Source organism: Stigmatopora nigra, chromosome 6, assembly GCF_051989575.1.
Source record: "Stigmatopora nigra isolate UIUO_SnigA chromosome 6, RoL_Snig_1.1, whole genome shotgun sequence".
NCBI lineage: Eukaryota > Metazoa > Chordata > Actinopteri > Syngnathiformes > Syngnathidae > Stigmatopora > Stigmatopora nigra.
In genome coordinates this window covers 4,463,470-4,491,016 of record NC_135513.1, presented here as the reverse complement: position 1 = coordinate 4,491,016, position 27,547 = coordinate 4,463,470, and the positions used below count along the sequence as shown (strand labels likewise).

Below are 27,547 nucleotides of genomic sequence, written 5' to 3'. Positions count from 1 at the left end.
AAATCTAGTTTTGTATATACGATACCTTTAAATCCTGCAGCCAATCAGATTCGCACTAGGACGTGATCTATTTATTTACTTACTGGCGCGATCCAAATTTTCCGTCGTCTAACTGTTACCTCTTTTAATGCTAAAGCAAGAATTTTGTAATTTACGTATTTTTATTCGCCTGTATATATTTAAAATTAAGCTTTAGTGTAAGGATTAAATTCTGTTCATCTTTTTGGTTAAGACGGGTAGATAGTGGGCTAATGTTAGCTGGTTGAGCTAACAACAAGTCTGTTAAATCTATTCTGGTCTAAATTCTTCGTATTCAGGTACCTTTTTGTTCGGTTTGTATCAACATGTCGCAGAAAAAGAGATTGTCAAACACCCAGATGTCATCACAGGTGAAAGTATGTATGTAACATATTATAAATTAACTTGCCTATGCCAAAGTAAGTTTCATATACGTACACCAACAGCGTCCTCTTGGCCACAACACCGATGACGAAGATAAAGCATTCACTCAGCCGAGCACATCTCAAGTTCAGAGAGGCCTGGAGAAGCTATCACCCAAACAGATTGAGCAAAAGGTACCAAACACAAACAGCAAATTTAAACAAAATGTCATACAAACTGATCCTCTTTGGCCCCAGACGGCTGAGGTGGTGCAGTACATTCTGGTGAAGGACCAGAAGAAGATCCCTATTCGACGACCAGGTAAGCCCTGATGGCATGGTAAATGGTACTAGTATTGGATTTTCAATGATAATGTTAAAGGCTAGTAAAGATTTATGAAGAAAAGTAAATACAATCTTAAATGCCTTTGTAAAAGTGGTCATGTTAGGTGATGTTTTTTTTCCAGACATAATAAGACATGTTATCAAAGAATACCAAAATGTCTACCCTGAGATTATGAAGCGAGCTGCACACACTTTTGAACAGGTTTGTTTTTAAATGTGTGCTAACTATTGGTGGGGACTGTATACATCTGAAGCTGGAAATTGAAACTCTTTTCTCTTCAGGTTTTTGGCTTCTCATTGGTTAGTATTGACCCTAAGAATCAATCATACATCCTCCTCAATAAACTGGAGCCAATTGCTGAATGCCCATCTTTGGGGTGAGTCTTATACGCACGCATTTTCTGTCCGAGAGTCTTATCTATCTGTCCCGGTTAACATAGCACAGCCAATTCGAAGACGGGATTACTTTTTGCCGTCCTGAGTATCATCTTCATGAAGCAGGGTGTGGTCAAAGAATGTGAGTAACCATGCCAGTTGAGACTTTAGTTCTCCACTAAAAGACTATTTGAATAGGTCTTGTTTTTTGCCCACAGCGCTGATATGGAATGTACTAGAGAAACTCTGCATGGACTCCATGTAAGCTTTTCATGATTTTCTAAAACTGGATTTTCTCTGTTTTGATGACCGGTGTATTTGCAGGAAAGAACATGAAGATTTTGGCGACGTCAAAAAGTTGGTCATCATTGAGTTTGTACGCCAAAGGTAATAATCTTGCTTTAAAATGACAAAAGTAGAAAGAGATGATGACTTTCATAGTGTCATCTTCAATTTTTTTGTGTGGGATTTTAATCCTATTATTAAATTTACAATAAATGACTGTCTGCGAAATATTTTTTTCCCCAAAATATTTGTAATAGTTTCCATATTAGAAAGTATCTTGTTTTTATTTATAGGTTAATCACTGGTGTGTTCAGAGCCAGTTTCTCTAAGACCATAGTTTCTGGTTTATACCACACCAAATAGCAATCTGAGGAGCGTGCTTATGCCGACATGTAGTCATCATGTCTGCAGGTGCTTATGCGCCCCACACTTGTTTTTAAATTAACATGGCTCAATAGCAAAACTTTATATCCTTTTTAATATTCCATTATTTATATTTGTAATCAGGTACCTGGATTATGTACGTATACCTCACTCCGACCCAATTGAACACAATTTCCTCTGGGGGCCACGTGCCAAATTGGAAGTGTCGAAGGCCAAAATGCTCCAATTTGTGGCAGAAGTAAGTAACCAAACTGTTTTTCTTATCTAGTGAGTGAATATTCGAATTGAGACTGATGAATTGTCTTTTTTTGTCAGCTTCATAACAGGGACCCTCAAAGTTGGAAGCATCAATACAAAGAAGCTCACAACACTCAAGATACTCAACCAAGTTCAGAAAGCTAAAGATTGCATTTTAATTTGCATGTTACCATTTGTTTGTCCAGACAATACAGTTGTATTGCTATGTGCTTTTATTTTAAATATGGATTTCAGTGTTTCACTTTTTTTTTTTTTTTTTACATTTTACAATCTGTAAATTTGCTCTTTAAACTGACATTTGCACTGAGCTTTAAAATTTTGTATTAAAACAGAAAAGTATTTTAAGTTCAAATGCTCTATCTTTAATATAATTTAGTCTCCCTCAATTTGGGCTGTCAGAACCCAAATACAGTGTATACTATCCTCCCAAATAATTTCTCAAGATGCTTAGAAACTACAAAGGATACATTTTTAGACAACTTTAAACTGATACAAATGTGTCAGAGTTTATGCTCTGTACACATCTAACATGATGATGCTATTCTTTTCTCACAACGGCTATACTTGCCTGAAGTATAATTTTTTCTCCTGTTTAAACATTTTCTCCACACTGCCATTTGCAAACTTAAAAAACAAACATGGGGAAATGTCATGCAAAGCCCCCTCGAGAACCACACTTGCATGCCCCTTTATCAGAGGTATTTCCATTGCTTTAAGTACAAGTTGTGCAATTGCTAAGAATTCTAATATGGTACAATAGCATGATGTGAAAAGTCATGTATGATAAGTGTGTTGAGTTCTGACAGCACATTTTGTTCATTACCTCCAGGGACCTGAGTTGGGGTGGGAGTGAATAAATGTCATGCATTTGCCTCTTTCCAGTCAAAATGGATTGGACGTCTGATGGAGTCAATAGCAGCCACTGCTTTAAAATGGTGCCCTGTAAGGGTAAAAAACAAAATTAAAATGTATGCATGGAAAGGTTAAAAAAATAATATTCTTGGGCAACAGTAAATGGTGACAGTAGTAATCACTTTTTCTGGTAGTAACGTATCTTTGTTTCCCTTACTTTGAATTATTTATGCGGGTTAGTGTATGTGTTTGAGCAGCTGGTGGTCATTTTGCATTGAGGACAAGCCCAGCATCTTGAAGCGGAAACTCATAGGAGGGGACGCTGAGCTCGTGTAGACCGTTACGGCACCTCTCCACCAAGTTGGTGTACTCCTGGAGGAAAGGCCAAAGAAAATGCTTTACTTTAAGATTGTCACACAAAAACACACTGACTCACATGACAAATGTGTTAATGGGACACTCCAATGGACATCAACATTAATAAATGAATTGCTTGGGCCAAAGAAAACCTCTATCACTGTCAGTGAAAGTTAATGAATTAAGCTAGATTTACACCTAGTTTCACAGGGGTGGTAATCTGACCTGACACTGCCGGTCCAGTTCCTCCTTCAGTCCCCTGATAGTCTTTTTCTTGGACTCCAGTGCATCCTACAAACCCGGAAAAAAAAAAAAAAAAACAACATCGGTGATGACATCACCGACCCCATGATGCCCATAACCATACCTGCAGTCTGTCGGCTGCAGGGTTGTCGTGGTGGGGTTGTAGGTCGGCGAGTGTGGCGTTGAGCTGAGCCTCTTTCCTGTCTACGGATTGACTCAATAGTGCTATCCTGCGGTCTAGCATCATTTCCTTCATATTGCTCCTCTGCTGGACCTCTAAAAGAACCTCTGTCTGCTTGCTCAGCAGCGCGTCACGTTCTTCCTCCACCTGTGGTAAGGTGGAACGGGTTAGAATGCTACTGTGATGGGGGGTAAATTCCTAAGTACCCAAAAACTGAAGCAAAGTCCAAGGGCGCGTTATACACAAATCATTCATACTGGTAGTTTGTTTTACCAGGTTTAAATACCATATGTTGCGAATAAATGTTTTGTTTCAGGACAATATTTGTTTAGCATTTACCAGTTAGTAATACCCGTGCAATCTTTGGTATGAGCTGAGAAAAAGTGGGAAAAAAATGTATTGAGTGCGCGTTATACTCAAATATGCTATACATTTTGTTTACTAAATGGGACCAACACTTAAGGTTGCAAAACGACAATAAAACATGTGAATATGTGTAAATAAATAGAAATAATTTCTACAGTGCCAACAGTGTTTGAACCTGGTTGATGAATATTACCTGTGCAAAGGTAGCAAGGAGGACATCTCGTTCCAAAAGGACGTCCTCCAGCTGCTCTTCCAGTTTTTTGACACGGGCGGCACTGTCCTGGAAGGGATACCCACAAAATGTGCAACAGTAAAAATGAATGAAAAGCAGCCAAAAGAATAGAACGCAAATTGCCAGTACCGCTTGTTGGGAACGCGCCCGTCTGTGTCCTTCCAGCTGTCGTTGGAGGTCCGGAAGCTTCCGCTTGGACTCCTCCAGGGAAACGGACAGGTGTCTGTTGTGCTGTTCTGCTTCCTCAAGGCGACCGTTGACACGTGCGTGGAACTTTTTGGTCTCTGATGCCTCCTCCTGCACAAGTTCATAAAACTTTCACTTCCACATATATTTCAATTATTACTATTACTTATAAAGGCCTATCAAATCGAAGCTTCTGTTGTTGTTGTTAGGGGTGTGTACACTACCATTGTTAAACATATTTTGAAAAAAAAATTGATCCTTAGAGCTTATTTTTTTGTATCAGGGCTGTTGAATGAAATAATCTGTTCAAATTGTGTGTTTTGTGACCTTAAGCCTTCTTGTGTCATCGCTGAGTTTGCTCTGTGTGGTGGTGAAGAATTCTTCAGCTGCTCGAAATTTTTTGTGCTGCTCTTCCGTCAACAACTTCAAATGCTCGCTCATCTTTTCCTCTAATGACAAAATTGCCGCCGCCGTCTTCTCGCTCTCGGTCCGTCGCATTTGTTCCATCTTTTGACTGTACTTGGCCTCTACCTCTGCAAGATAAAAAATGAGAATTGAAATGATCCAATTCAAATATTAATGGCCATTTTAATGTATATAGCTTTTTTTTTTTTACATATTACTTCTTCAATAATGTCAATATTTACACAGAGATTTTGTGCTTGCTCAAACTGACCTGATATTCTCTTGTCATAATTGTTGCGGTGCTCCATCAGCTCCACTTGATGCTTCTGTGGACCACCAGACCATTTTTAACTCATTGCCCACCATTGAAATGATTAAAATCTGATCTATTCAAACTAGAGGGACTGCCAGTGGTCACTGTTCAAATGAATTGGACGTTCTCATGTGTTAATGCATAGAAAGTACCAGTTTTAGCTCCTGGATGCACTTATGGCTGTTGAGCTTCTTTTCACGAGCATCCGCCTGTACATTTTGACTGTGCCTGCGCAGACGGATCTCCGCATCCGTGTGCTGTCTACGTGCCAGCCAGGCCGCCGTGCTACTTTCTATCTTCTTCTCCACCACGGCGGTGTGTTGCTCTGACAGGACATGCTTCAACTTCTGCTTATACACCTGCAAAACAGCAGCATCAGAATTGATTATACATGATTTTCACATCTTTCATATCTATCTCAGGTCTATGTATGAGCTCACATTGATCTCCACGATGTGCCTTCTGTCCGCCTCATCCTTCTCCCGATTTCTGTTCCTGAGTTGCGCCTGGGTGTCCTCTAGGTGGCGCTCGCTGACCTTCCAGAAGTTTTGGATCTTGTCCCGCTCCAGTTGGAAGAAACTCTTCTCTTCTCGCTCGCGTTCAAGTTCCTCTCGCAGGCGAATGATGTGTTCCTCCAACTACCCAAACAAACCCACACACAGCCTTTTGTTATTAAAAAACGTTAACACTACTCTGTCCCACTCATTTGTGAGAAGTGATAGGGCATTAATCATTGATGTTAACTATCTGGTGGGCGCTAGAATGCATTGTAGCGGCCTAGAAGTGAGAATGATGTCAAGTTTGTTTGAGCTACAAATTGAGGCTATTGCTAACACCTGAGCTACCTGATCTTTGGACATTTCGTCAGTGGAATGAACGTCCACAGCTCCTCCCGACGCTTTTCCTTTGGTGATCTTCTTCTTCCTGGAGACATTTTGACTTTTGGGGGACTAAACACGTGGGGACACAAACAAAGACGATTAATGAAATGAGAGCAACTAAGCGACAACTAGCTCGGGAGCTCTCAAAAGCTGAACTACGTCAGCGATCGTTAGATGTGACAGTAAAAATAAAAATGTACTTACCATGACTAAATGATAAAACGACGAGCAAGTGTCAGTGACGACGTAATGGATACGAAAACGAATACAACTTTAGTGGCCTACCCAAAGCTAATCGCTGTCATGGCAACAGCATCACGTGACCTGGATACGGGACGTATTTTTTTTAAACTCCTTAATGCACAAATTACGTTTTTTTTTTCTTTTTCAACCCTAACGGAGGACTCATTTAACTCACCGAGTTAAATATTAAGGAAAAAAGCTTTTATAATGAGTGTTTTTTTTTCTGGGCTGTAAGAAGTTTATTTTTTTCCATTTCACCTTGTCCTTTGCATCATATATATATATATATACTTTTTTTATGTGATCAAAAACAGTCACTTACTCATTAAAGGGAGAAAAGTTTTGTGTCGACTGAAGTGAAATTGTTAACTCGTTTGCAGAAAGAAAGTGTGACTGGTTGTTTTGGTTTTTTTCACATTCACTTTGAATAAATGTATGTAAAAGCTGGATAAATATCATAAGTCATGTTGACAAAGTAAATTCATATTTATATAGACATACTTTATATTCCTTATTCAGTATAATGTCTGAACGAGCTGCACAATCAAAACAAAAGGATACCATTGTTTGAAATAAATACGGTTGAAAAGGGAGTTTAGACATTATCATGTCTAAGTTCCATCGGACTCTACAGGAATCCCAAAGTGGTATTACAAAACAAGTGGAAGAATTAAAACACACCTGAACAAGGCTGGCCATCACTTGTCTGAATCTGAAGACCTACTGTGTATTCAAGTTATATCCAACCCATCAAAACATCTTGTCCTTTAAGCTCTAGTCATTTTTAATGCACATGTTGAATACATTTATAGCATATCTTAGTGGTGTGGTTCACTTGTTTATTTTGGACAAATCCCCAAAGGAGACTGTTGCTGAGCCTCTTTTGGCTGCTTTGGCCTGTACAAAAGAAAACAAGCCAAATTAAGATGAATACTTTCATATTGAATAAATTCAATTATTTTTAGAAGTGAATTTGTCAAATGTTCTCTTGAGATTTTCTGCAATGGCGTTTCACCTGAGAGTGGTGTGGTTTCCAGCCAATCATGTAGAGGATGTCAAAGGTGGCAGGAACAGAACCATCCTCGTTCCCGTACATTTCTGACACAAACACATTAAGTATGAGCTACCAATGACAATGCAGTAAGTTTTGCTGTGTTATAAAAAGAATGAATTTTTATTTTGGAGATAAGTCTTGGAGCCCAACACTGGGACAAATTAAACTTATATCTTAAGAAAGAAGAACACACCTTTATAAACAGCTCCTGCTGCCAAAATGGTGTCTCGGTGCAACATTGATCTTCGGTTCCAAGCACAGTTGCTCTCACCCATACCTAAAAAAAAAAACACATTAGTAATAGTGTCACCACTTTTTTTCCACAACAGTGCAAACACGTGAATGTTACGGACAGACAATTATTTTGACTGTGATGATCAGAAGTCCAATCCTCACCTTGCAAATCCACCATCACCTCCATGATGCCTGGATAGTTGACTTGCACCTCATCGACATCCTTAAACCACAAATGCACATACGTCATGATGGATTGTCAAAGCTTGAACTCACAAGACACGGCAAGCTTCTCACTATATACCACGGTGAGCATGTTGAATCCAGCCTGTCCGAGTAGATTTCCCACATCTGTTACAGCAGTGAAGGGTGAAATGTGTGGTGAGAATCCTCCCTCTCGCTCCGTCTCGGCCAGCTGCAGCGAGCAGCGCAGCTCGTACAGAGTGTCTCCGCCAGCCATGGCGCCGATGAATACCCCGTCTGGCTTCAAGACGTGATGGATCTAGAACAGAAAATCATTTAAATGATCATCCTAAAGGTTATTGGTTGAACAGATAAAATGGTCATGCCACTGCTAACCTGTCTTAGCGCAGCGGGCAGGTCGTTGGTCCAATGCAAACTGTGAGGATGCAAAAAGCACAGGTACATGTTAGCAAAGCAATTGCACTTATTCCAAGTGACGACGTCGGCTTTTCACCTCATGCTACTGAGAACCAAATCAAACGTGTTTTCCTGTAGGGGAAGAAACTCCTCGTCGGCCACAAGCACGTGACACTTCATTTCACCGCCGACATTCTGTCTCTTGTGGCAAAAGTTGTGAGAAGCGACATGTCAAACAAAATACAGGTTTTCTGCCCACATGTACAGTAAGGGTGGCATTGATGATGGCATACCAGGGTTTTTTCAGAGATGTCCGTCAAAAATAAACGCTCCACCACGTCCTAAACAACAAGAGGCAATCAAACCAATGACAGGGACATAATGGACAAATGAGCTAAATTACTAATACTCAAATCTATTTCAAATATAGTAACTAACGTGGCATACTATGAACAAAAGTGATCCCACAATGAGGAAATTCATTTAACAGGGTGAAATAAAGGGGGACATTAGCAAAATAATAAAACATTAACCCAGAATTCATCGGATGAGCACATATTGGAAGAATAGTTAGCAAGAATGTGGAGTTTGGTCAATGTACAGTTAAGAATATGACTGGAGTGTGATTAAATAATGAATTTGTAATATACCTTACTTAAATGTTGAGCAATATGACCTCGTCCAGCACCAATCTCTAAAGCCAGAGGAAATGTCCTGAAAGACAATCACGACATGAAGCACAGGAGGGGAATGTGGATGACATTTTCAGACATCAGAAAGTCACCTGGCCACGTCATATACACGGTCTGCCAATCGACTGCCAACCTGCACACACACACACACACACACAAACACAAATTGTTGCATCAAAGTATAGTGCATTATTTTGTTAACTAGGATAAAGGAATGTTTGAAATGCATTGAAAATTTTTTTTTCCCCCATTCATTAAATTTTTAAGGTATATTTAAGTGAACAGTGGCCCAGTGTGGGAGTGTTTACATCATCTGCCTCACAGCTTTGGGTACCGGGTTCATGTCCAGGTCGGTCCACCTGTGTGGAGTTTGCATGCTCATCTGTGAGGGTAAAAATAGTAATCCTTTCACGCAGGAGTTGTTTTTTTTTTAAACTATATGTTTTCATTACACTAATTCAGGACAGGATTGGTTGTCCATCTCCCTGTGCCCTGCGATTGGCTGGATTCAGGGTGTCCATGGTTACCTGGGGTGTCCTCCAGCACCCCTCGCAACCCATGTGAGCATAAGCACTTCAGAGAATGAATGAAATCATAAAGGTAATTAACTGATCTATTATCCAATATGAGTAACTTTGGTCCGTCCACTCACTTCGTCCCTGAGGTAGTCGTACTTCCGGGTTTCATAACCTGAACCAGCCCACTCCTTCTGTTTTTTCTTCATATTTCTGTCGAACACGTTCGGAGTTCCGCCGCCAGCGGACCAAGACAGCATCCTGCGGGGTGCCCGCACCCGGCATCGTGTGTCCGATGACCGCAAAAGAGTACACAACAGTCGCCCGCCGCTCATTTCAACCTTAGAAGTCCGCACCGGCGGGGGACCAGACCATAGATATCACAAAAATATCATGCTTAGATGTCAGGTGCAGCTGTGAGCCAAAAGTGACAGGCGTCTTCACTTGACCACCATTCTGAGTCAGTGCTAACCCTTTGAAATGGATGGGAAAATCAATCTGTAGACATCTAGCTTTATATGTGTGATATCTTCAATGGCAGATTGCGTCCGGGTTCTGACCCAGACGTGGATTTGCAGGAGGCACTTGAGTCTTTTAACAAAATATAACTTGTAAATACAGCTAAAAAAAAACCACATAAATGACGTAATATACATATATTTTTTAAAATGTCATGTTTTGAGGTTTCAATTGTAAATACATTGTAAATAAAATGATGTTCTTCAACCACTCTTTGTTTCATTAGATTGTTTAGAAAGTATATTTTCTTGGTACGCTCTACTTAATCAGCTCTGATAAGCACACACTAAAAGTGATTTATGAAGCATTGTTCATTCATTCATTTTCTGAACTGCTTATCCTCACAAGGGTCGTGGGGGTCCCAGCGTTATCACTTTTTGGCCCTTTTACGTCGGGTGCATTCGACAGCAATAACATAAACGGAACTGACTATCGATTGCCCAACGTTCAACCCATTTTCAAAAAGCTTGTTTTATAAAAAAATAAAAATTCTGAGATTTAGTAAATCTATTGCATACTTAAAAAAGATTGGGCGCCCCAGCAGCTGAGTGGTTAACGCGTCGACCTCAGAATCATGAGGTCAAGTTCAGATTGGTCCACACCTGTGTGTAGGTTTTCTCTGGGTACTCCCACATTCCCAGAACCTGCATGGCTGGCTAATTTGACACTCTAAATTTCCTAGGTATGAGAGCGAGTCTAAACGGTTGTCCATCTCCTCGTGCCCTGCAATTGGCTAACCACCAAATCAGTATGTCCCCTCCCTCTGGCCCAAAGTCAGCTGGGATAGTATACAGCACCCTCTGCGACCCTAATGAGGAAAAGGTGGTTCCGAAAATAACTAAATAAATGGAAAAAAATGGAAACATGTTCCACATCCCTCCTAAATCACTCCCATGTCCAAAAGGTACATTTTAAAATCAAACCGTAAACTATAAATCCGATATAAGAATATTCTAACAAGAAAAAAAACTCTCACTTGAGGTCTTTGAGAATAAAGACCTTCTGAGAAGTTGCCTGGTGCAAGATGGCAGTCAACTGATCTCCATCCCCGACCTTGCATTAACATCTAACCTTGTATATACATCATATCTAGCATTCCATGTGTTACCAAACTCTCGATGTGCGCTCTGAGTGAAAACACATTTCCCATCCCGTCACCAACATATTATACATGCGAACACTAAGGCTCTTATTCTCACAGGACTGTATGCATAGAGAAAAACCCACTCAGCAGCTCCCTGATTTGCTCCAACTGGTAAATATTCCCAAATATAATAAATTATCCACTATTCATATTATATTAATAGTGTTTTTCACAAATTGGGCATCTTCTCTAAATCGGGTATTTCTGCATTTGTCTCAATGCAAGTAAGACTTTAATGGCATTTTCTAATTAAGTTCAACGTGGTATTTGAGTCAAAATAATGATGAGCAAAATCTAATTAGGCCGTGCGTTTATGGGATGGAAACGCGCAACAATATTTGACATAAAGAACTCCATTTAAATAGAGGTGCTAATTAGATATTTTACAAGTATTCTGGTAGGAATCGGCGTTAGGCTCATGAAAGGGAGAAAAAAATGCATATATAGAGAGCTTGAGCCTTTATATGATAGGTTTTTGAACCCATTTAAACTCGTGGAATGCCCCCTGCTGTTTTGCGTCGCCGTCTGCATTCGGCAAAAAAGGCGCATCTGATATAATGATAGAATGTTATATAACGATAAACTGGTGTCATAATCGCAATAAACCTTTTTTTGCTGAAATCTTCATTGACGTTGTTTAATAAAATATTTTTGAGCTGTTATATTTTATTTGTGGAAAAGTAATCTCTTAAATTCGATTTTTATGAGGATTATAATTCAAATGTGTCATTTTTTTACAATAGCACCTTCCCTTTTTTTATTACAGTAGCCTTATAGAAATCAAGGTAAAAAAAAAAACAGGCTGGAAAACTCAAACATATCCTAATTGAATTTAACTCCAATCCATCTACAAGGTATATCAGTTTATAGTTGATGTTCTGAAGAATAAGAACAAAGTGAATAAACCGGATGCCCTAAAAACCTGACGTGAGGCAAGAAAAACTCCAACCAGTTTTGTATTCTCCACCCAAAAACTGGTTAAAAACACCTGTGAGAGATAAGTCACTGCTATTGCACTATAATAATAATTCTTGTGAATTGTAGCGCATAGTATTTAACTGCATTTTTTTTAAATTGGCCACTCCTTCAAACATTCCCATTTTATTGCTGAATATAATCCTATCGCAATACTCAACTGTCAATTGTGGAACCCCTTTGGCATCATAGTTGCGGTTGATCTGTGAATTGATTCTAACACATACTCTTGTCTCACAGGGTGTCAAGCATGTTGTTTGGCAGGTTTATTGTGGGCTGGTTTCGACCCTCTTTTCATCGTTATGAGTTTAAATGTTCTTTTGGAGAACACAATTATGCTTCTTATGCAATTCAACAAAGATTATTTAGAAATTGGATCCCTTTTTGTATGACAATGCCTGTTGTTTTGGCCTTTTCAGAAAATGTGTGAATACATTGAAGAACCATGCATCAATTTTACCTGCATACAGGTGAACTTTATTTGTCCAATGGTGAATGAAACTATAGAAAATAGTAATTGGTGGAATTAAAGATTCATAACAAAAGTGCGTACTTGCCAATTAGTTATTTTTTAAATCTCACCAGAAAAAGATTACTTTGTAACTCATAAAAATGTATTCTTTTAAATACATTGCCATGAACTTTCCTCTACTGGGAAAACCGAAAAGAACACAGTCACTATCTTTTGACTTGATGCACCTGGCATCCTCCCCTCAGTGTGTGGTTTATTTATTTGATACTACAAAAAAAACCAGAAGACACAGAAATAAGAGCTCAAGATCAACTCTTGTGGTCAGATTGTCATTTTAGACACATTACATCCAAAACAATGTTCGTCTCAGGACTGATGCTATAAAAGACTAAAGGTAAAAACATGCATAAGTTTTATGATAATGTTCATATCGTAAAAGGGCTTCTTTTGTGCTAGAAAAAAATGGTACAGATCCAAATAAGGTAGGGAAAAAAATGGATACTTTATGACTACTTAATCAGACAGTGGTTTGGACACCCCCTTTTCTAAAGGTAGAGAGAGGACAACCATTTGCTGTGTACGAAGCATGAAGTTCGAGACGGTCATCACCGATATTGGTGGATTTGGGAGATATCAGAAGATGATTGTCACCATCAGTTTTATTAGCCGCTTCTCACTGGCGTGCCATTTCCTGCTCAACAACTTCATCGCGGCCGTCCCTGCACACCACTGCAGAATTGCCAATCTGGACATCGAAGAATCCTACGGGAATCTGTCCATGGCCGACATTCTCGCCATTAGCATCCCAACAGAAGACGACGGAAGACCGAGTACATGTAGGATGTATTCCGAGCCTCAATATCAACTATTGTTGAACAAGTCGGTGGTCAATATTTCTGCATCAACCTCGCCATGTGTGGATGGATGGGTATATGATAACTCCACCTACAAGTCCACCATAACCGACAAGGTGACCAGAATCCTTGATATTAAAACCTCCAACCATTTTATCACTGATTTTCTCCTGTACAAATATGAGTACCATGTGTTGCTAATAGTGGGACCTAGTGTGTGATAAAAGAAGTACAACCCGAGCCACAGCCACCATCTTCTTCATTGGAGTGATGTTTGGAGCCTTGGCCTTTGGAATTCTGAGTGACAGGTAACATCATGATGATTTTTTTCATTTGTTTTCATTTTTTTGGACAGCTTTAATCTCATTATGGTCGCAAGGGGTGCTGGAATCGGTATCCAGCCGATGGCAGGGCACAAAGAGTCTAGTCCTAAGGCACCCAGATTAAGGGGCCACTCAATCTGTGTGAACAAAGATGCTGATTTTGCAATTTGATCCCCCTAGTGTCTTTGTACAAAGCTCTTTTGGCCAAATACACAAAAGATTAGGATAAGAGGGACACTTTTTGTCTCATGCAAATAAAGAACGCGGCTGCCATTACATTGAAAATGGGGGAAGGGGCAAAATATGGCATGGCAACAAAGTGTGGTTGATGACAGGCTGGCCATCCTTAGCAAATATCAAAGTTTTACAAGAAGGAATGGTCCAAACACATTGATTTATAAACTAATGTACTAGTTATTGTCATAAGTGCTCTATCATAACATGTAATTTCAGACCCTCAAGAGACAAAACTGTCAGTTTTTCTAATTTCATTTTCCTGTCCTCGTGCAGATTCGGTCGGAGGATCATGCTGCTGGCATCCTATCTTTCCGGAATGGTGTTTGCTCTCACCAGTGTTTTCGCCACGTCCTACCTGATGTTTGCAGTGCTAAGATTCCTCACCGGTTTTTGCCTGACTGGCATTGTCATCGTCTCTGCAGTTCTCTGTATAGTAATTCCGTCCCATCTAAATGCCATTTACGGATAATCTGGTACTATTTATGGGGTGGAATTGATCCTGTTTCTGTGTGTATACTTGTGATCTTCATTTAGGTGTGGAGTGGGTGGACATTGAGCACAGGAGGATAGTTGGACTTATGGATAGCTTTTCCTGGACGTTTGGGAGCATTTGTTTCGTAGGCATTGCTTATCTTGTGACCGACTGGAGGTGGCTGACTGTCAGTGTCACTTTGCCTGTTATCCTGGGTATCATCACATGGAGGTATCGCACAAAGACTGGTTTAAGGCCAAAAATTAACAATCATATAGATAACCCATTCCTTTGTACACAAACAATTGTACTCTGACATAAAAAGCTATTTAGGCATCGTACACTATAAGACATTTTGTCAGAGCTCCAGATAATTTCATGGTCACCCGACTACAGTCGGAATGTAGAAAGAAGTCAACTTAAATCCAAAGGTGAAACAAAGTAACTTTTCTTCAATGATTCTATGCAAGATCTGATATACTCAAGCGATGATGGCCACAGACTGAAGAGACACAAATATTATTTGTATCCAAAGCAAGCAAAAGTATATGAGCCTGTAATTCTAAAGGCAGCCATTTATTTGCCTTTAATCTACAGGTGGATGCCAGAGTCAGCTCGGTGGCTTATCGCCAATGGGAAGCTGGAGGAAGCTCACAAGTGCTTGAAAAAATGTGCCCAAATGAACGGAACTGAGGCATTTTATGAAGGAATTGAACCTGAGGTTCGAACACTCAGCGTCTTTCTATGTGTTGTGATTATCTTCATCAGCAAGTTTATTCCTCTGAATATTTCCAGACCCTTTCCTCCATTGTGGTGACCGAAAATAAAGGCCGTGTGTATACCTACTTAGACCTGATGAGAACACCTAAAATGAGAAGATTATCCTTAACTACTGGTGTTATGTGGTCTGTATGCAAGCTTTTTGACATTCACTGAATGTTTTGTTTGCATTACTGTCGATTTTCTTTTTTTTAGGTTGACTGTGGCAGTCGCTTTTTACGGCATCACCTTCAACATTAGGGGATTTGGGCTCAATGCCTATCTCACTCAGCTGATGTATTCTACGGCTGAAGTGCCAGGCAAATTGTCCGTTTTTTTCTTATTGGATAGAATTGGCAGGAAGCGCACAGTGATGGGAATGCTGTTGTTGTTAGCAAGCTCTCTGGGTATCAATATTTTGATCCCAAAAGGTAAATTCCCCAAGATGACTCAATCATTACAATGTGTGTGAACTGGTCTGGACTTAATGTCACATGTGATTCCGTCCTAGAAATGTTTACCGTGAGAACGGTGGTGGCAATCATTGGAAAAGTCTTTGCCGCGGGATCCTTTGCAACCACTGTGCTTTTCTCTTCAGAACTGTTTCCGACTGTAGTCAGGTGAGCATTAGACAATATTAATTTTGCAATTATATTTTGACAAAGGCTAAATATCATTTTTTTAGTAATGTTTAGCTGTTTGAAAGTTTCTGTCATATCTTGAGTTTGCCCATGTGCCTGTTTAAAAAAAAATCCTGTTATTGTTGGCTTTTACAGATAATGCTAACCCAATATTCAAGCTGACTTTTTCGGCCTTTAATCCATTATAGAACAAATTTTTAGTCATCTAAAAACATTGAAATACTATGAATTATTATTATATTATCATTATGAAATAAAATAAAAAAGTCCCCCTTTTTTCCCCTCCCATATTTTACAAAATTGAATATTTTGACTGTTCATTTTCTAAAATTTTACAGCAAATGTCTTTCTTAATTTGTATTTTTATTTCTTTAATACTGGGCATACATTTTTTTAATTGTCAGGGCACTCCACAAATCTGGCCTGAATAATAGTGGAACAAAGTCCAATAACAAAATCCACAAATGAAAGAAAGGCGTAATTTCCGCTACAAACATATGGAATACGTTACAGACCAAAGTTGAATTTTTCAAAGACCTCAATGTAAAGTGTTATGTGCCAGAAAACTAACTCTGCTCAATCCCTGTTTTCAAACCACCCCCACTGTAAAAATGTTGTAGCCGACATCATGCTGGGGTGATGTTTTTTTATAGCATGGTCTATGGAGCTGGTCAAAAATAATGCAATTCTAGAAAGAAAAATGGTCATAGCTCTAACACGTTTGAAACTTAAAACCATTCGCAAAGAATCTGCAAAAACTAAAATTAACTGAGCCCCCTGATAGATTAGGCAAAGGTTTTTTTTTTTTTTACACCAGGATGTCTTTCCGGATACAACCATATGCTGGACTTGAACTCCAGCCTTAAACCAACGTGGAAAAACAATATCCAAGATATTTCTTGGCATTCCAAAAACAAATCACCCATACTTAAATCTTTCATATTTGTATCCTGAAACAATTGGCTAACACCAGGCTAAATTTTAACTTTTGATTCCAACCAAATAAGCCTGTATGTATTTAATTCCTGATTTTTCTCATTCCATTCATCCCCTTTTATTTAATTTTGTCATGTCAGTGTCATTACCAAATTTCCATTGGCGACCAGTCCAGGGTGCATTCAAGCTCTCTTGCCAAAAACAAGGGGGGGACACACTATCTTCCTCATAAAACCCTGAACAGAAAATTTCAGGATGTAAATCTGTGCAAACTTGTCTCAAGAACCCTGAACACATTCTTCATCTGAGAATGTGAATTTGTGCAGACTTGTCTCGAGAGCCTGCAGCCTCACTCACATGAACAAAATGTCTTTCCTATCTATTTTATAGACAGAACGGGATGGGCTACAACTCCTCCATGGCCCGGATTGGTGTGGCTATCGCCCCCCTGATACTTTTACTTGATGAAGTGTGGAAGCAGCTCCCTCAACTCATCTTGTGCTCCTGTGCTGTACTGGCGGCCATCGCTGCATCAACGCTAGGGGAGACAAAGGACAGGTGCTTGCCAGAGACCATCGAAGATGTCGAAGGACACGATAGCCCAGGACTTAGTGGCGGGCCTAATAAAATGAATGGACTGTGAAAAATCACAGACTAAATTTATAATTCTATTTTTGTCAACAAATACTTATTAAATAATTCCAAATGGTCTGTCAGCTCTCTTTCATTGCTTTTTCCCTTACTTTTCTAACAGTGTGTGTTTTCAAGTTTGATTGATTCAGTCAGAGCTCGTGTTTCCGTGAACTTTTGTTCTTGAGCTGTGCCTGGGTTTCCTCTAGGTGGCGCTCACACAACTCCCAGAAGCTTTGGATCTTGTCCCCCACTGTTTGGAGAAAACTCCTCTCCTCTCATTTGCATTCAAGTTCCTGAAACAGGTGGTCAATGTACATATGCCCGCCCCTCCAGCAAGAGAAAGGGTGGGCAAACAGGTCCTCTGGGGGTGCTGTAGGTGGAGCTTTCTGTTCCAACTCATCCAGCATAGACAGTTTAACCAACAAGGTTTCTTCAGAAACAAGTACCAAACTTCCATCCACAGATTGCACTTGTAAGACACCAGATTGGTGAGAAATTGCTACGGCACCCCTCTGTGGAAAAGTTTGCCCATAGCTGACCTATACCCACGAATGCAAAGAATTTCAAGGGAACAATTTTCCCACAGATTTGTCTGTCCGTCTGACCTTCATATTATGCTCAGATTTGACATAATCCATTGGATTTTATTAATTCATTTATGGGTCGCAGAGGGTGCTAGAGCCTGGTCCTGGCCAACTCGGGGACACCTTGAATTGGTGGCCAGCCAATCGCAGGGCACAAGGAGACAGACAATCAAAACAAGGGGCCAAAAGTGCTACTGCAACCACAAACTACACACTAATGTTAGCAATGATAATGCCAAGACAAAACCAAAACATTTTGGATGTGACATCAACAAAAGAGTAAGACCAGGACAAACTAAAACAATCTCTTAAAGAACTTAGGGAGTTGAGCCTGAGATGACACCAAGAACTGATTGAAAGGTTCAGCAGTTACATTTTGTTCATAAATGGCGGTGATCCAAAAAATCTGAGTTAATGGTAAATGCCTGACGTAACTTGATAGTCCTTCACATATTCCCCTTTTCCAAGGTAGAGTTCAGTCTTCAGTTCTGCGGGAAGGCAGTGGCGTTTCTACTTTGGTGGTACGAACTATTTCAACATGAAGTTCGAGACCATCCTCTCTGACATCGGCGGATTCGGGAGGTTCCAAAAAATGATCGTGGCCATTAACTTCATAAGCCGCTTTACGCTGCCATGCCACTTCTTACTCAACAACTTTATCGCGGCCACCCCGGGCCACCACTGCCGCATCCCTAGCGTGGATAACGGCCTCTTCGGGAATCTGACCCTGGCGGACAAGCTTGTCGTTAGCATCCCGCTGGAGGAGGGCGGAATTCCGAGTTCGTGTAGGATGTACGCTGAACCTCAATATCATCTGTTATCGAACAAGTCTGACGTCACTCGGGTCGTCAACATTTCTGCACCAACCTTGCCGTGTGTGGATGGATGGATTTATGATAACACAACCTTCAAGTCCACAATGACCGCTGAGGTGACCTACGTTGAATTCACCGATTGTTAAGATGTCCAAACACTGATTTCTGCATGTCGATTGTAGTGGGACCTGGTCTGTGATCAAAGAAGTCGAACCCGAGCCGCGGCCACTGTTTTCTTCATTGGTGTTATGTTTGGAGCCTTGACTTTTGGAAGTTTGAGTGACAGGTATGACATTACATTGCCTGATAAATGCATCTAGCTTGATTGGATAGCTATGAGATGTGTGGCATTTACAACCGTGGTGTCAACAAAGGTAGACATTGCCATTGGTTGGCAATTAATTCCATTTTACTACTACCTGTGTAGTTGGACCCAGAAAATGAATGAAACAATGTTCATATTAATGACATTCATGTGTTTGTATCGGTATGTTTGCCTTCTTTTGTTTGACTGTCGGAAAGATGGAACTCATGGGAAATGAATTAAAAAGTCAATTTTGGCCTAGATTTAAGTACTGCGCCAACATTATTTCTCAGCTAATGGCTTGACCATCTCATTGACTCTCTGTTTCTATTCAGATTCGGTCGGAAAATCATGTTGCTGACATCCTATCTCTCCGGAATGGTGTTTGGTCTCGCAAGTGCGTTTTCCGTATCCTTCCTGATGTTTGGAGTGCTGCGATTCCTTACCGGCTTTTGTATGACTGGCATTGTCATCGTCTCTGCGGTTCTCTGTAAAGTACTTTTATATTCGCTCGTAGCATTTTGAAATCATCATTTAATGGGAGAATGTGTGTTCTCATAATCTATCTCCAGGTGTGGAATGGGTGGACATTGAACACAGGAAACTGGTTGGAATCTTTGAAAACTTTTCCTGGACATTTGGGAGTATTACTTTTGTAGCCTTTGCCTACCTTGTGACTGACTGGAGGTGGTTGACTATCAGTGTCACTTTGCCTGTTATCTTGGGTATTATCACTTGGAGGTATACACCAATTTGTGCTTTCAAAGAAAGTGTATTTGGTTGCTCTGTTGCAACATTTTAATCCACACTTGTACTAATAACTGACTATATGTAAAGCTTGTTAGACGGTTTTCCAAACTGACACTAAGCGGGGCTAGTTAGACATTTTGTCTGTTTATATTGTCAGTCACGCACAGTGCAGTGATTTGCAAAAGGTGAACCAAGGCAATCCTACCATAAGTCATGATTAAGAACTGAAGATTCTTTTTCAATTGAAATTGAAAAATCTTCAATAACCAATAGTCCAGATTCCATTTTTGCAGCTACAACGAGAATTTGAAAATGATTAATATCGAGAGCATGATAGATAGACACATACTCAAGAAACACAACTGTAATACTTTTATGGAAAGAATATGGTATGACCTCCTACAGCTGAAGGACCCTGTTTACCTATGACCTGCAGGTGGATGCCAGAGTCAGCACGCTGGCTCATAGCCAACGGAAAGCTGGAAGAAGCGCATGCGTGCCTTGAAAAATGTGCCAAAATGAATGGAACTGAGGCGGCATTTAAAAAAATTCCACCTGAGGTTTGCAGTCAGCATCATGATGCTAATATTTTTCATGATCTCAGTCGCCAAGTACGTTCTTTTGATCATTTTCAGATGCTGTCATCCATTGTGGTGACCGAAAGGAAAGGCCGAGTGTATTCCTATGTGGACCTCTTTAGAACACCTAAAATGAGACAACTGTCCTTAGCCACTGGTCTTATTTGGTTTGTATGCATAGTTTATAATGTATCAAAGTTGCTGTACATTTTTTGGAAAATAAAGTTGTCTTACGTTTTTTTTTTTTTAGGTTCAGCAATGCAGTAGCGTTCTATGGCATCACTTTCAACATTAGCGGCTTTGGGCTTAACGCTTACCTCACTCAACTGCTGTATTCTTCAGCTGAAGTACCAGGAAAATTATCCATTTACTTCTTATTGGATAGGATTGGCAGGAAGCGCACTCAGGTGGGAATGTTGACGATGCTGGGCATCTCTCTGGGCATCAATATTGTGGTACCAAAAGGTTAGTGTTACTACAGTCTCCAAAATGGATCCATGATTTTGAGCTCATCAACAAGTCCATACTTAACGTCGCCTGTGATCCCTCCCAGAAATGTCTAGGATGAGATCAGCAGTAGCAATAATTGGAAAAGTTTTTGCCTCGGGATCCTTTGCAACCACTATTCTCTACAGTTCGGAGCTGTTTCCCACTGTCATTAGGTGAGTTTACGCACATCTTTCAATGCTACTTTTCATTGTCTACATTGTCAATATTTCAACAAAAACAAGATATTTAAATATTTCTGCTGGTGCCATACAAATTTTAAACTGGACTTTCCCCCACCTTAAATTACCATAAAGAATGTAATTTTGAAGTATTTTGAATAATTCAGCTATGCTTCATAGGCTATGTGCACATTGTTCTGCTAATATCTTTCCACATGCACTAATTGACAATAAATTAAAATACAAAATATAATGACCCCACGAGCCTGATGGAGAAATTAGCAGTACTACTCACAAGCAAATGTCTTCACTATATATTTTGTAGACAGAATGGGATGGGCTACAATTCCTCATTGGCTCGAATGGGTGTGGCCATCGCTCCACTGATCCTTTTACTCGACGAAGTGTGGCAGCAGCTTCCTCAGCTCATCTTGTGCTCGTCAGCAGCACTCGGGGCAATCATGGCGTCGACACTGTCGGAGACACGGAACCGGTGTCTGCCAGAGACCATAGAAGATGTAGAGGGGATCTAATAGACCAGAGGTACATTACTGCACTGGGTTTGATAAGGAATAATACCATTTCTAATGCAATTTGAATTTGATTGCATTTGGAAAGTTGGACCGGATGTCTTTTGCTTTACTCTCAGGACCAAGTTCTGAGGGTCAACTCATGGACTAAGTTCAAGCCAATGGTAGTTATTTTTTAGAAAAATGTCACGTTTCCTGGCTACAAGTAGTAAATAAATGAAATAAAGTGCATTTGTAATACAGCAAATATACTCGCCTCATTATTATATTGAAATTTCAGATTCCAGATACAAACATTAGTAAGTCAAAGCTCCTTTATTAATGAAACAAAGCCAGCAGTCAACAATTCCCTAAAGGAAAACAAGACAATATTTCATTTGAAAAGATTTAAAGCGACCTAACGCTTCCTTGTACTGACATCTTCTGACTTAACAGCTGAAGAATGGACAATGATGAGGAGTCAACTGAAAGCTAACAAAATATATATATATAAAAAAAAAAATCCAAAATGAACACACTACATAGCGAACAGTTTTAAGATCAAATGACACAAAGGTCTAAAACTATAATGGTATGCTGTCATTTTCCCGGGCATTTGTGAGTTAATGTTTAGTCCTGTGTATACTCTTTGCTCTCTAGTTTGGCAACAATTCGCTCAAGCTGTCGTTTAGCTTCACATTGTGGAAAGTTACCCATTTCATAGTACTGTGGAGCGATCTTTACGAGCCTGCAACACAAGAGACGTAATGAGAAACTCCATTCAGGCATTCAAAACTGTCATCCGCTGCTTTGGGTCTTACTTACCACTCTGGTTTGATGTCTGTGCAAGTGCGAATGTAGTTTTTGGTGGTCAGGACAAATTCATTGTAGAGCACCCATTCGGGCTTGTGATCCAAAACTGTGGATGGGTGCAGTTGGACGACTTGGTTGTCTTTGACTGTGAGGTAATGACCAGTTCGCTCCAAATGAGCCACCTGCAGGACAAAACAAACATTGGTCAAAGTATTCTCCCAGAATTATTCCATATCATTTTGACTACAGTTTTACAGCATTTGGTTTTTGAAATGTCTGACTATGGTACTGGAAAACCAAAACTAGTGAAAAGAGAGTCTGTTAGAAATCTTGTGACTTGCTAGCCTGCTACTGAAACACGCCTAACACGGATAATCTTTTTTGTGATCTGCAATCGGCAGCACTGACCTGCATGAAGAAGCCAGTGCACAGCGCTTTGCGAATGTTGATGTAGTAGTCCCGACTGGTGAACTCTGTACTACGACGGGGCAGGTTGAAACGTTCCATGATCCTGGAAAGCTGCTGCCGCACGTTGTCGGCGGACACCAGCGAGCGGTAGTTAACAAAGTTGTCGTAGCACCAAGCGTTGGCCTCGTGGTCTGGAGAGTGATATTAAAAGTGAATAAGTTAAAAGCGATCGGTTTTGCAACTCAAGTCTGTAGGGTACACAATGCTTTCAATTTTTACAACAGTACTGAACAACTGGATCAACACTCACTCTGCTTAAAGGCGTGGTAGACGTTGAGCAAAGTCAAGTGGTCCCCGTCGATGTGAGCGAACCTCATCTTGGACTCGTCGGCAGCCTTCTTAGAGTCCGTAGGGCGCATAAAACACTGTGGGACTAAACAAGGTTGGTATGGGCCCCAACAAAGCCGCCCATAGGGATGAGTCAAGCATCCACAAAACAATAGAGAAAAGCCTAAGATGCTAGGGAAGTGGCAGTGGAAAGTGGCACAACCACGGCTGTTATCGAAGAGCAGGTGGGAGTGGGACGGGGGTGGGGGGGCTGTGGTTTCAGATCGAAGAAGGGAAGTGGGAAACCTCAAATAAAACAAAATGTATTTTTCACAGAATGACAAATTACTTAGTTGCTGACCTTATATACCGTATTTTCCGGACTATAATTCGCACTTTTTTTCCCCATAACTTGGCAGGTTCTGCGACTAATACTCAAGTGCGCGACTTATACTTGTACATGTTAGCTTTATTGATATATATTATTACTATATAATATTTCATTGGCTGCCATTAATGGCCAATGAGTAAAACAAAAAATGTGGACTCCACCAAGGCCGGCCCACAAAACCCAATTAGAAATGTATTTACTTCAGACTCAAAAAGCGAACAGTACAAATAACTTATGTACTGTGCTATCCTTAATAGTCTTTTCTGGCCCAATACTATGGACCAGTTTGATCCCAATGAATATATATGGCTTCATCTGGGATTGTGAATGGGCCCAGTCGTGGCCATTACCTGACAGCATGGCAGTAATGGAGAGGATCTCATTGGAGCAGTTGAATTCGCAGCTGGCGATGACCATCTTGGCCAACTGGGGGTCGAGTGGGAACTCTGCCATCATGGAGCCCAGCTTGGTCAGGTCGCCGTCATCGTTGAGCGCAGCCAAGTAGTTGAGCAGCTCCAGGGCTCTCATCAGGGTCTCGGGAGCTAGGAAGAGGGGCATAGAGAAAAATGGGATGAGCACTCACATAAGAATTCAATTGTTTATGTTCAATTGATACACTAGGAAAAATACATTATGAACTCATATTTTTCATTTGCCTTGCCGTCATTAGCCGATTTGAACATTGCATGCTAACATCTACGTGCTCACCAGGTGGATCCATGAAATCAAAGTGTACAAGGTCATCAATGCCCAACTTTTTTAGTTGCAGCACCACAGACCCCAAGTTGGAACGCAGGATTTCTGGATATGTGTTATCCTGAAACATAAAGCAAGGTCAGTAGAACTCTAGGCCAACTTAACCAAGGGGAAGAAGACTTAAAAGTTTAGGCTCATCACCTGCATCTCCGTTTTGTAAGCTTTTTCTGTATATAGGCGAAAACATTTCCCTGGACGGGTTCTGCCGGCTCGTCCTGCCCTCTGCTGGGCTGAAGCTTTACTGATCGCAGTGACCAAGAGCGACTCTACTCTGATGCGAGGGTTGTATACCTGTTCCCAAATTTGACACATTGGGCTCAACTTTCCTCGTCACAATTGTTTTCGCGACACACAACAGTGTATGCTGCTTCACTGCTCACCTTCTGTTTGGCGAAACCAGGATCAATGACAAAGACCACGCCGTCAATTGTTAGAGAGGTCTCGGCAATATTGGTTGAAACCACAACCTAAAAAATAAAAACAGTCAAGTCACTACCAATCATGAATGATAGGGCTGGGCAATACAGGAGTTACACATAATGATGAATATGCACTCAGGGATTAAATCCCAAGTCACTACTACTTTTGTAGACAAACATTTAGCTCCAATTAGTTAATTTATTAAATAGTGCACATCAATGATTAAGGCAGGCTAGAATTTCAAATGAAATGTACCTTTCTTCCTATAGCACCATTGGGTTTCCGTGGGGGCGGTGGCTCAAATATCCTCTGCTGTTGCACTGGTGGCAACGTGGAATACAGTGGAATGATTTTAATGTCTCCTACTTCAGGCCCGAGGTCGTCGACCTCCCGCTTGATCCGTCTGCATGCTTCATCGATTTCCTATGCATCAAAAACATCTTTAGGGGCAAGAAAGAATTGGGGGGAAAAAGGTGGTGGGATTTCTAAAAGGCAAGCTTTTTCACTCATTGGCTGTCCTTCGGGGGCAGTTGTGAGTAGTTGAGTCTGACCCAAATTAAATAACATTAAAATATATCACAATGTCATGTGACAGAACCAGACATCGTCAAAGTCAGTACAATTATTAACAGTCTACTAGATCATCCTATGGTGTGGGTGCTGTGCACTTGTTTTATTTTCTTTGCGGTCGGTTGGCTTTACATCATTTGTAAAAATCGACTGTCGAGCACACTCTTACCTCTTGACCGGTGAGAAAAAGAAGACAATCCCCTTCATCCTCCTCACACATGTGAATCTGGATGACAGTGCGAATGGCCGCCTCGAGGTAGTCTCGCTCCGGCTCGGGCGTGTAGAAGATCTCTACCGGGTGCGTACGACCAGGAATCGTCAGCAGGGGGCAACTGTCAAAATACACTTGGAATTTCCCTGCATCCAGCGTGGCGCTCATAACTATCACCTGTGGAAAAAAACACATGAGTAGCCCTTGAAATTTTTGCATTAAAAATATCATTTGTTGCACGATAAAACACTGATAAGAATACAGTAGGTATTTTGTGCCATTTTTGCAATATGGTAATACCACGGGTCACCACTATGACTAGGTGAAACTTCCACACTACTAAATTTCTACAAAGAAAATGGAAGTTTGCGCACATACCTTTAGATCTGCTCGTTGACGCACCACCTCCTTCAGCACACCCATTAGAATATCTGTAGCCAGCGTTCGCTCGTGGGCTTCGTCCAGAATAATAACTCCATATCGCTCCAGAAGAGAGTCTTTCATGGCCTCTCTTAGCAGCATACCATCTGTCATGTACCTAAAGGAACAGGAAATGTTGGCATGACAGGGGGGAAAAAAAATCTGCCTGGCACATATTGAACAGGTAGTTCAAGCTGCTTACTTGAGTATTGTTTTGGCCGAACTACAGTCTTCAAATCGGATGGAGTAGCCAACTTCTTGTCCGAGCATGACGTCCATTTCGTCCGCCACTCTTTGGGCGACGCTCATGGCTGCCACTCTCCTTGGCTGAGTGCAAGCCACCGCCCTTTTCGGACCAGGGATACTTCTCACCAAATCAACGCACCACTGTGGGATCTACAGGGAAAAGCAAGAGAAACGTGAATTTCTAAAAGAAAAATAAAGTGGCAGATGAACATTTTGATGCATGCATTCCCTCACCTGTGTTGTCTTCCCAGAGCCAGTCTCACCCACAAGGACAAAGCTCTGATGGCGTGTGATGATGTCAGTGAATTTTTCCTTGTATTCCCACACTGGAAGCTGTAACCGTTTCTTCAGGATTTCATGATAGCGGGGCGTGTGCGGCAGGTTGGTAAATGGGTTGATCTGCTGCTGCATGGCCATCTGTTTCAGCGGAGGCATGGTGATTGCGGGTGGTGTGCTTTTGGCGGGCACACTTGAAGGTTTCAGGTCTCGCTCGCGGTCCCGGTCTCTGTCACGGTCACGATCCCGGTCTCCGTCCCTATCCCTGGAATGATCCCCACGGTCTCGATCCGAGTCTCGGTCACGCCTGTTAATGTCAACAAAGTGCAATGCTGTTCAACTCACATGCTTTCCTTATAAACCTAAATGTGTCACTGTGTTCAATACGTTCCAAAAGATGTTGAAATTTATATATTCATGCAGTTATGTGTGCATTTTTACTACGTAGACAAGTGTAAATTAACAACCATATACGTATTAAAAGACTAAACTGGGTGGATCTGTCGAGGAGCAACAACTACAACAACGTTCATAGGCGGCCTGTGTTAGCGGGCTAGCTAGTTAGCTCCGATAGAAGGTACGACTGCTAGCATCCAGCTAACTTCATACACGTGCATCCAAATTTTAATGAGCGCTAATGCAAAATGCTCCAAATAGGTTCAACGTAATGACTGGTGGGCATTAGAAAACGATCCGATCGACACATAATAGAATCAACAGCGAATGCGTCAAATACTGAGGTTAGCAATATTGTCTCGATTCCCATTAAACCTCAATGTAGGCTTTTGGCCAACTAGCAACAGTCCGCGAGCGCCCTTAAAGTGTTTGCATCGGTCATTTTTGGTGAGCACTCCACCTACCCTTCATGCCTCTTCTTCTTAGTGGTGTAGTCATCACCCAAATCCAAACGATGTCTTTTAGACATCTTTAGAAGATAATCGTGGGCAAATGTTGAAAAGCAACAACGGCGGTCGCTATATTACCGGGTATAAAAATGCGACAGTGTTTCCTGATTATGTTCTTCTTCCTAAGTACATTGTTCCTTGGTGCACTACCGCCGCTATCTGTTCGGGAGTGTTACTGTTTTTCTTGCACTACATCGCACGGTCGATATTATGAAAAAAAAATCCCTGACATAATGCGGAAAACATAATG

General features: G+C 40.9%; 6 protein-coding genes and 1 non-coding gene across 8 annotated transcripts; 4 read left to right on the top strand and 3 right to left on the bottom strand.

Annotated features, from left to right (window-relative positions):
* The first annotated feature begins 34 nt into the window (after window positions 1–34).
* ndnl2 (necdin-like 2) lies at window positions 35–2,499 on the top strand. Its single transcript, XM_077719410.1, has 10 exons — window positions 35–395; window positions 465–575; window positions 639–702; window positions 848–927; window positions 1,008–1,102; window positions 1,166–1,242; window positions 1,319–1,361; window positions 1,425–1,487; window positions 1,893–2,007; window positions 2,085–2,499. The coding sequence occupies exons 1-10, from the start codon at window positions 345–347 to the stop codon at window positions 2,169–2,171; spliced, it is 786 nt and encodes a 261-aa protein (XP_077575536.1). The 5' UTR covers window positions 35–344; the 3' UTR covers window positions 2,172–2,499.
* LOC144198784 (small nucleolar RNA SNORA11) lies at window positions 1,687–1,779 on the top strand. The gene has a single exon (XR_013326783.1). It is a non-coding gene; the product is annotated as a small nucleolar RNA SNORA11 (small nucleolar RNA).
* On the bottom strand, window positions 2,159–6,376 carry LOC144198410 (dynein regulatory complex subunit 4-like). The gene is made up of 12 exons (XM_077719407.1): window positions 6,248–6,376; window positions 6,008–6,112; window positions 5,603–5,800; window positions 5,315–5,521; window positions 5,121–5,175; window positions 4,772–4,977; window positions 4,388–4,555; window positions 4,220–4,306; window positions 3,604–3,807; window positions 3,462–3,527; window positions 3,097–3,251; window positions 2,159–2,967 (listed from the first exon to the last, which is right to left on the bottom strand). Exons 1-11 carry the CDS (start codon window positions 6,248–6,250, stop codon window positions 3,144–3,146), a joined length of 1,407 nt encoding a protein of 468 aa, XP_077575533.1. The 5' UTR covers window positions 6,251–6,376; the 3' UTR covers window positions 2,159–2,967; window positions 3,097–3,143.
* A 377-nt stretch (window positions 6,377–6,753) lies between these two features.
* On the bottom strand, window positions 6,754–9,826 carry ndufaf5 (NADH:ubiquinone oxidoreductase complex assembly factor 5). Of its 2 annotated transcripts, XM_077719408.1 has the most exons (11): window positions 9,519–9,826; window positions 8,959–8,999; window positions 8,825–8,888; window positions 8,468–8,515; window positions 8,272–8,375; window positions 8,154–8,193; window positions 7,879–8,076; window positions 7,737–7,797; window positions 7,534–7,617; window positions 7,302–7,384; window positions 6,754–7,183 (listed from the first exon to the last, which is right to left on the bottom strand). In XM_077719408.1, exons 1-11 carry the CDS (start codon window positions 9,714–9,716, stop codon window positions 7,118–7,120), a joined length of 987 nt encoding a protein of 328 aa, XP_077575534.1. In that variant the 5' UTR covers window positions 9,717–9,826; the 3' UTR covers window positions 6,754–7,117. The 2 variants fall into 2 exon arrangements, with proteins under 2 accessions (XP_077575534.1, XP_077575535.1); XM_077719409.1 differs by lacking the exons at window positions 8,959–8,999; window positions 9,519–9,826 and having other exon boundaries at window positions 8,830–8,891.
* A 2,489-nt stretch (window positions 9,827–12,315) lies between these two features.
* On the top strand, window positions 12,316–17,424 carry LOC144198167 (solute carrier family 22 member 7-like). Its single transcript, XM_077719056.1, has 10 exons — window positions 12,316–12,973; window positions 13,047–13,461; window positions 13,550–13,653; window positions 14,179–14,333; window positions 14,440–14,608; window positions 14,975–15,098; window positions 15,173–15,282; window positions 15,353–15,567; window positions 15,648–15,756; window positions 17,104–17,424. Exons 1-10 carry the CDS (start codon window positions 12,954–12,956, stop codon window positions 17,354–17,356), a joined length of 1,674 nt encoding a protein of 557 aa, XP_077575182.1. The 5' UTR covers window positions 12,316–12,953; the 3' UTR covers window positions 17,357–17,424.
* Window positions 17,425–18,409: 985 nt separating this feature from the next.
* On the top strand, window positions 18,410–21,822 carry LOC144198060 (solute carrier family 22 member 7-like). Its single transcript, XM_077718860.1, has 9 exons — window positions 18,410–18,861; window positions 18,928–19,031; window positions 19,385–19,539; window positions 19,622–19,790; window positions 20,236–20,359; window positions 20,435–20,544; window positions 20,628–20,842; window positions 20,931–21,039; window positions 21,371–21,822. Exons 1-9 carry the CDS (start codon window positions 18,469–18,471, stop codon window positions 21,576–21,578), a joined length of 1,587 nt encoding a protein of 528 aa, XP_077574986.1. The 5' UTR covers window positions 18,410–18,468; the 3' UTR covers window positions 21,579–21,822.
* Window positions 21,823–21,875: 53 nt separating this feature from the next.
* Window positions 21,876–27,441, bottom strand: dhx15 (DEAH (Asp-Glu-Ala-His) box helicase 15). Its single transcript, XM_077718859.1, has 14 exons — window positions 27,253–27,441; window positions 26,351–26,699; window positions 26,073–26,266; window positions 25,829–25,988; window positions 25,409–25,627; window positions 24,925–25,092; window positions 24,630–24,716; window positions 24,391–24,540; window positions 24,202–24,310; window positions 23,844–24,035; window positions 23,086–23,208; window positions 22,776–22,966; window positions 22,380–22,549; window positions 21,876–22,302 (listed from the first exon to the last, which is right to left on the bottom strand). Exons 1-14 carry the CDS (start codon window positions 27,315–27,317, stop codon window positions 22,185–22,187), a joined length of 2,295 nt encoding a protein of 764 aa, XP_077574985.1. The 5' UTR covers window positions 27,318–27,441; the 3' UTR covers window positions 21,876–22,184.
* Window positions 27,442–27,547: the final 106 nt, after the last annotated feature.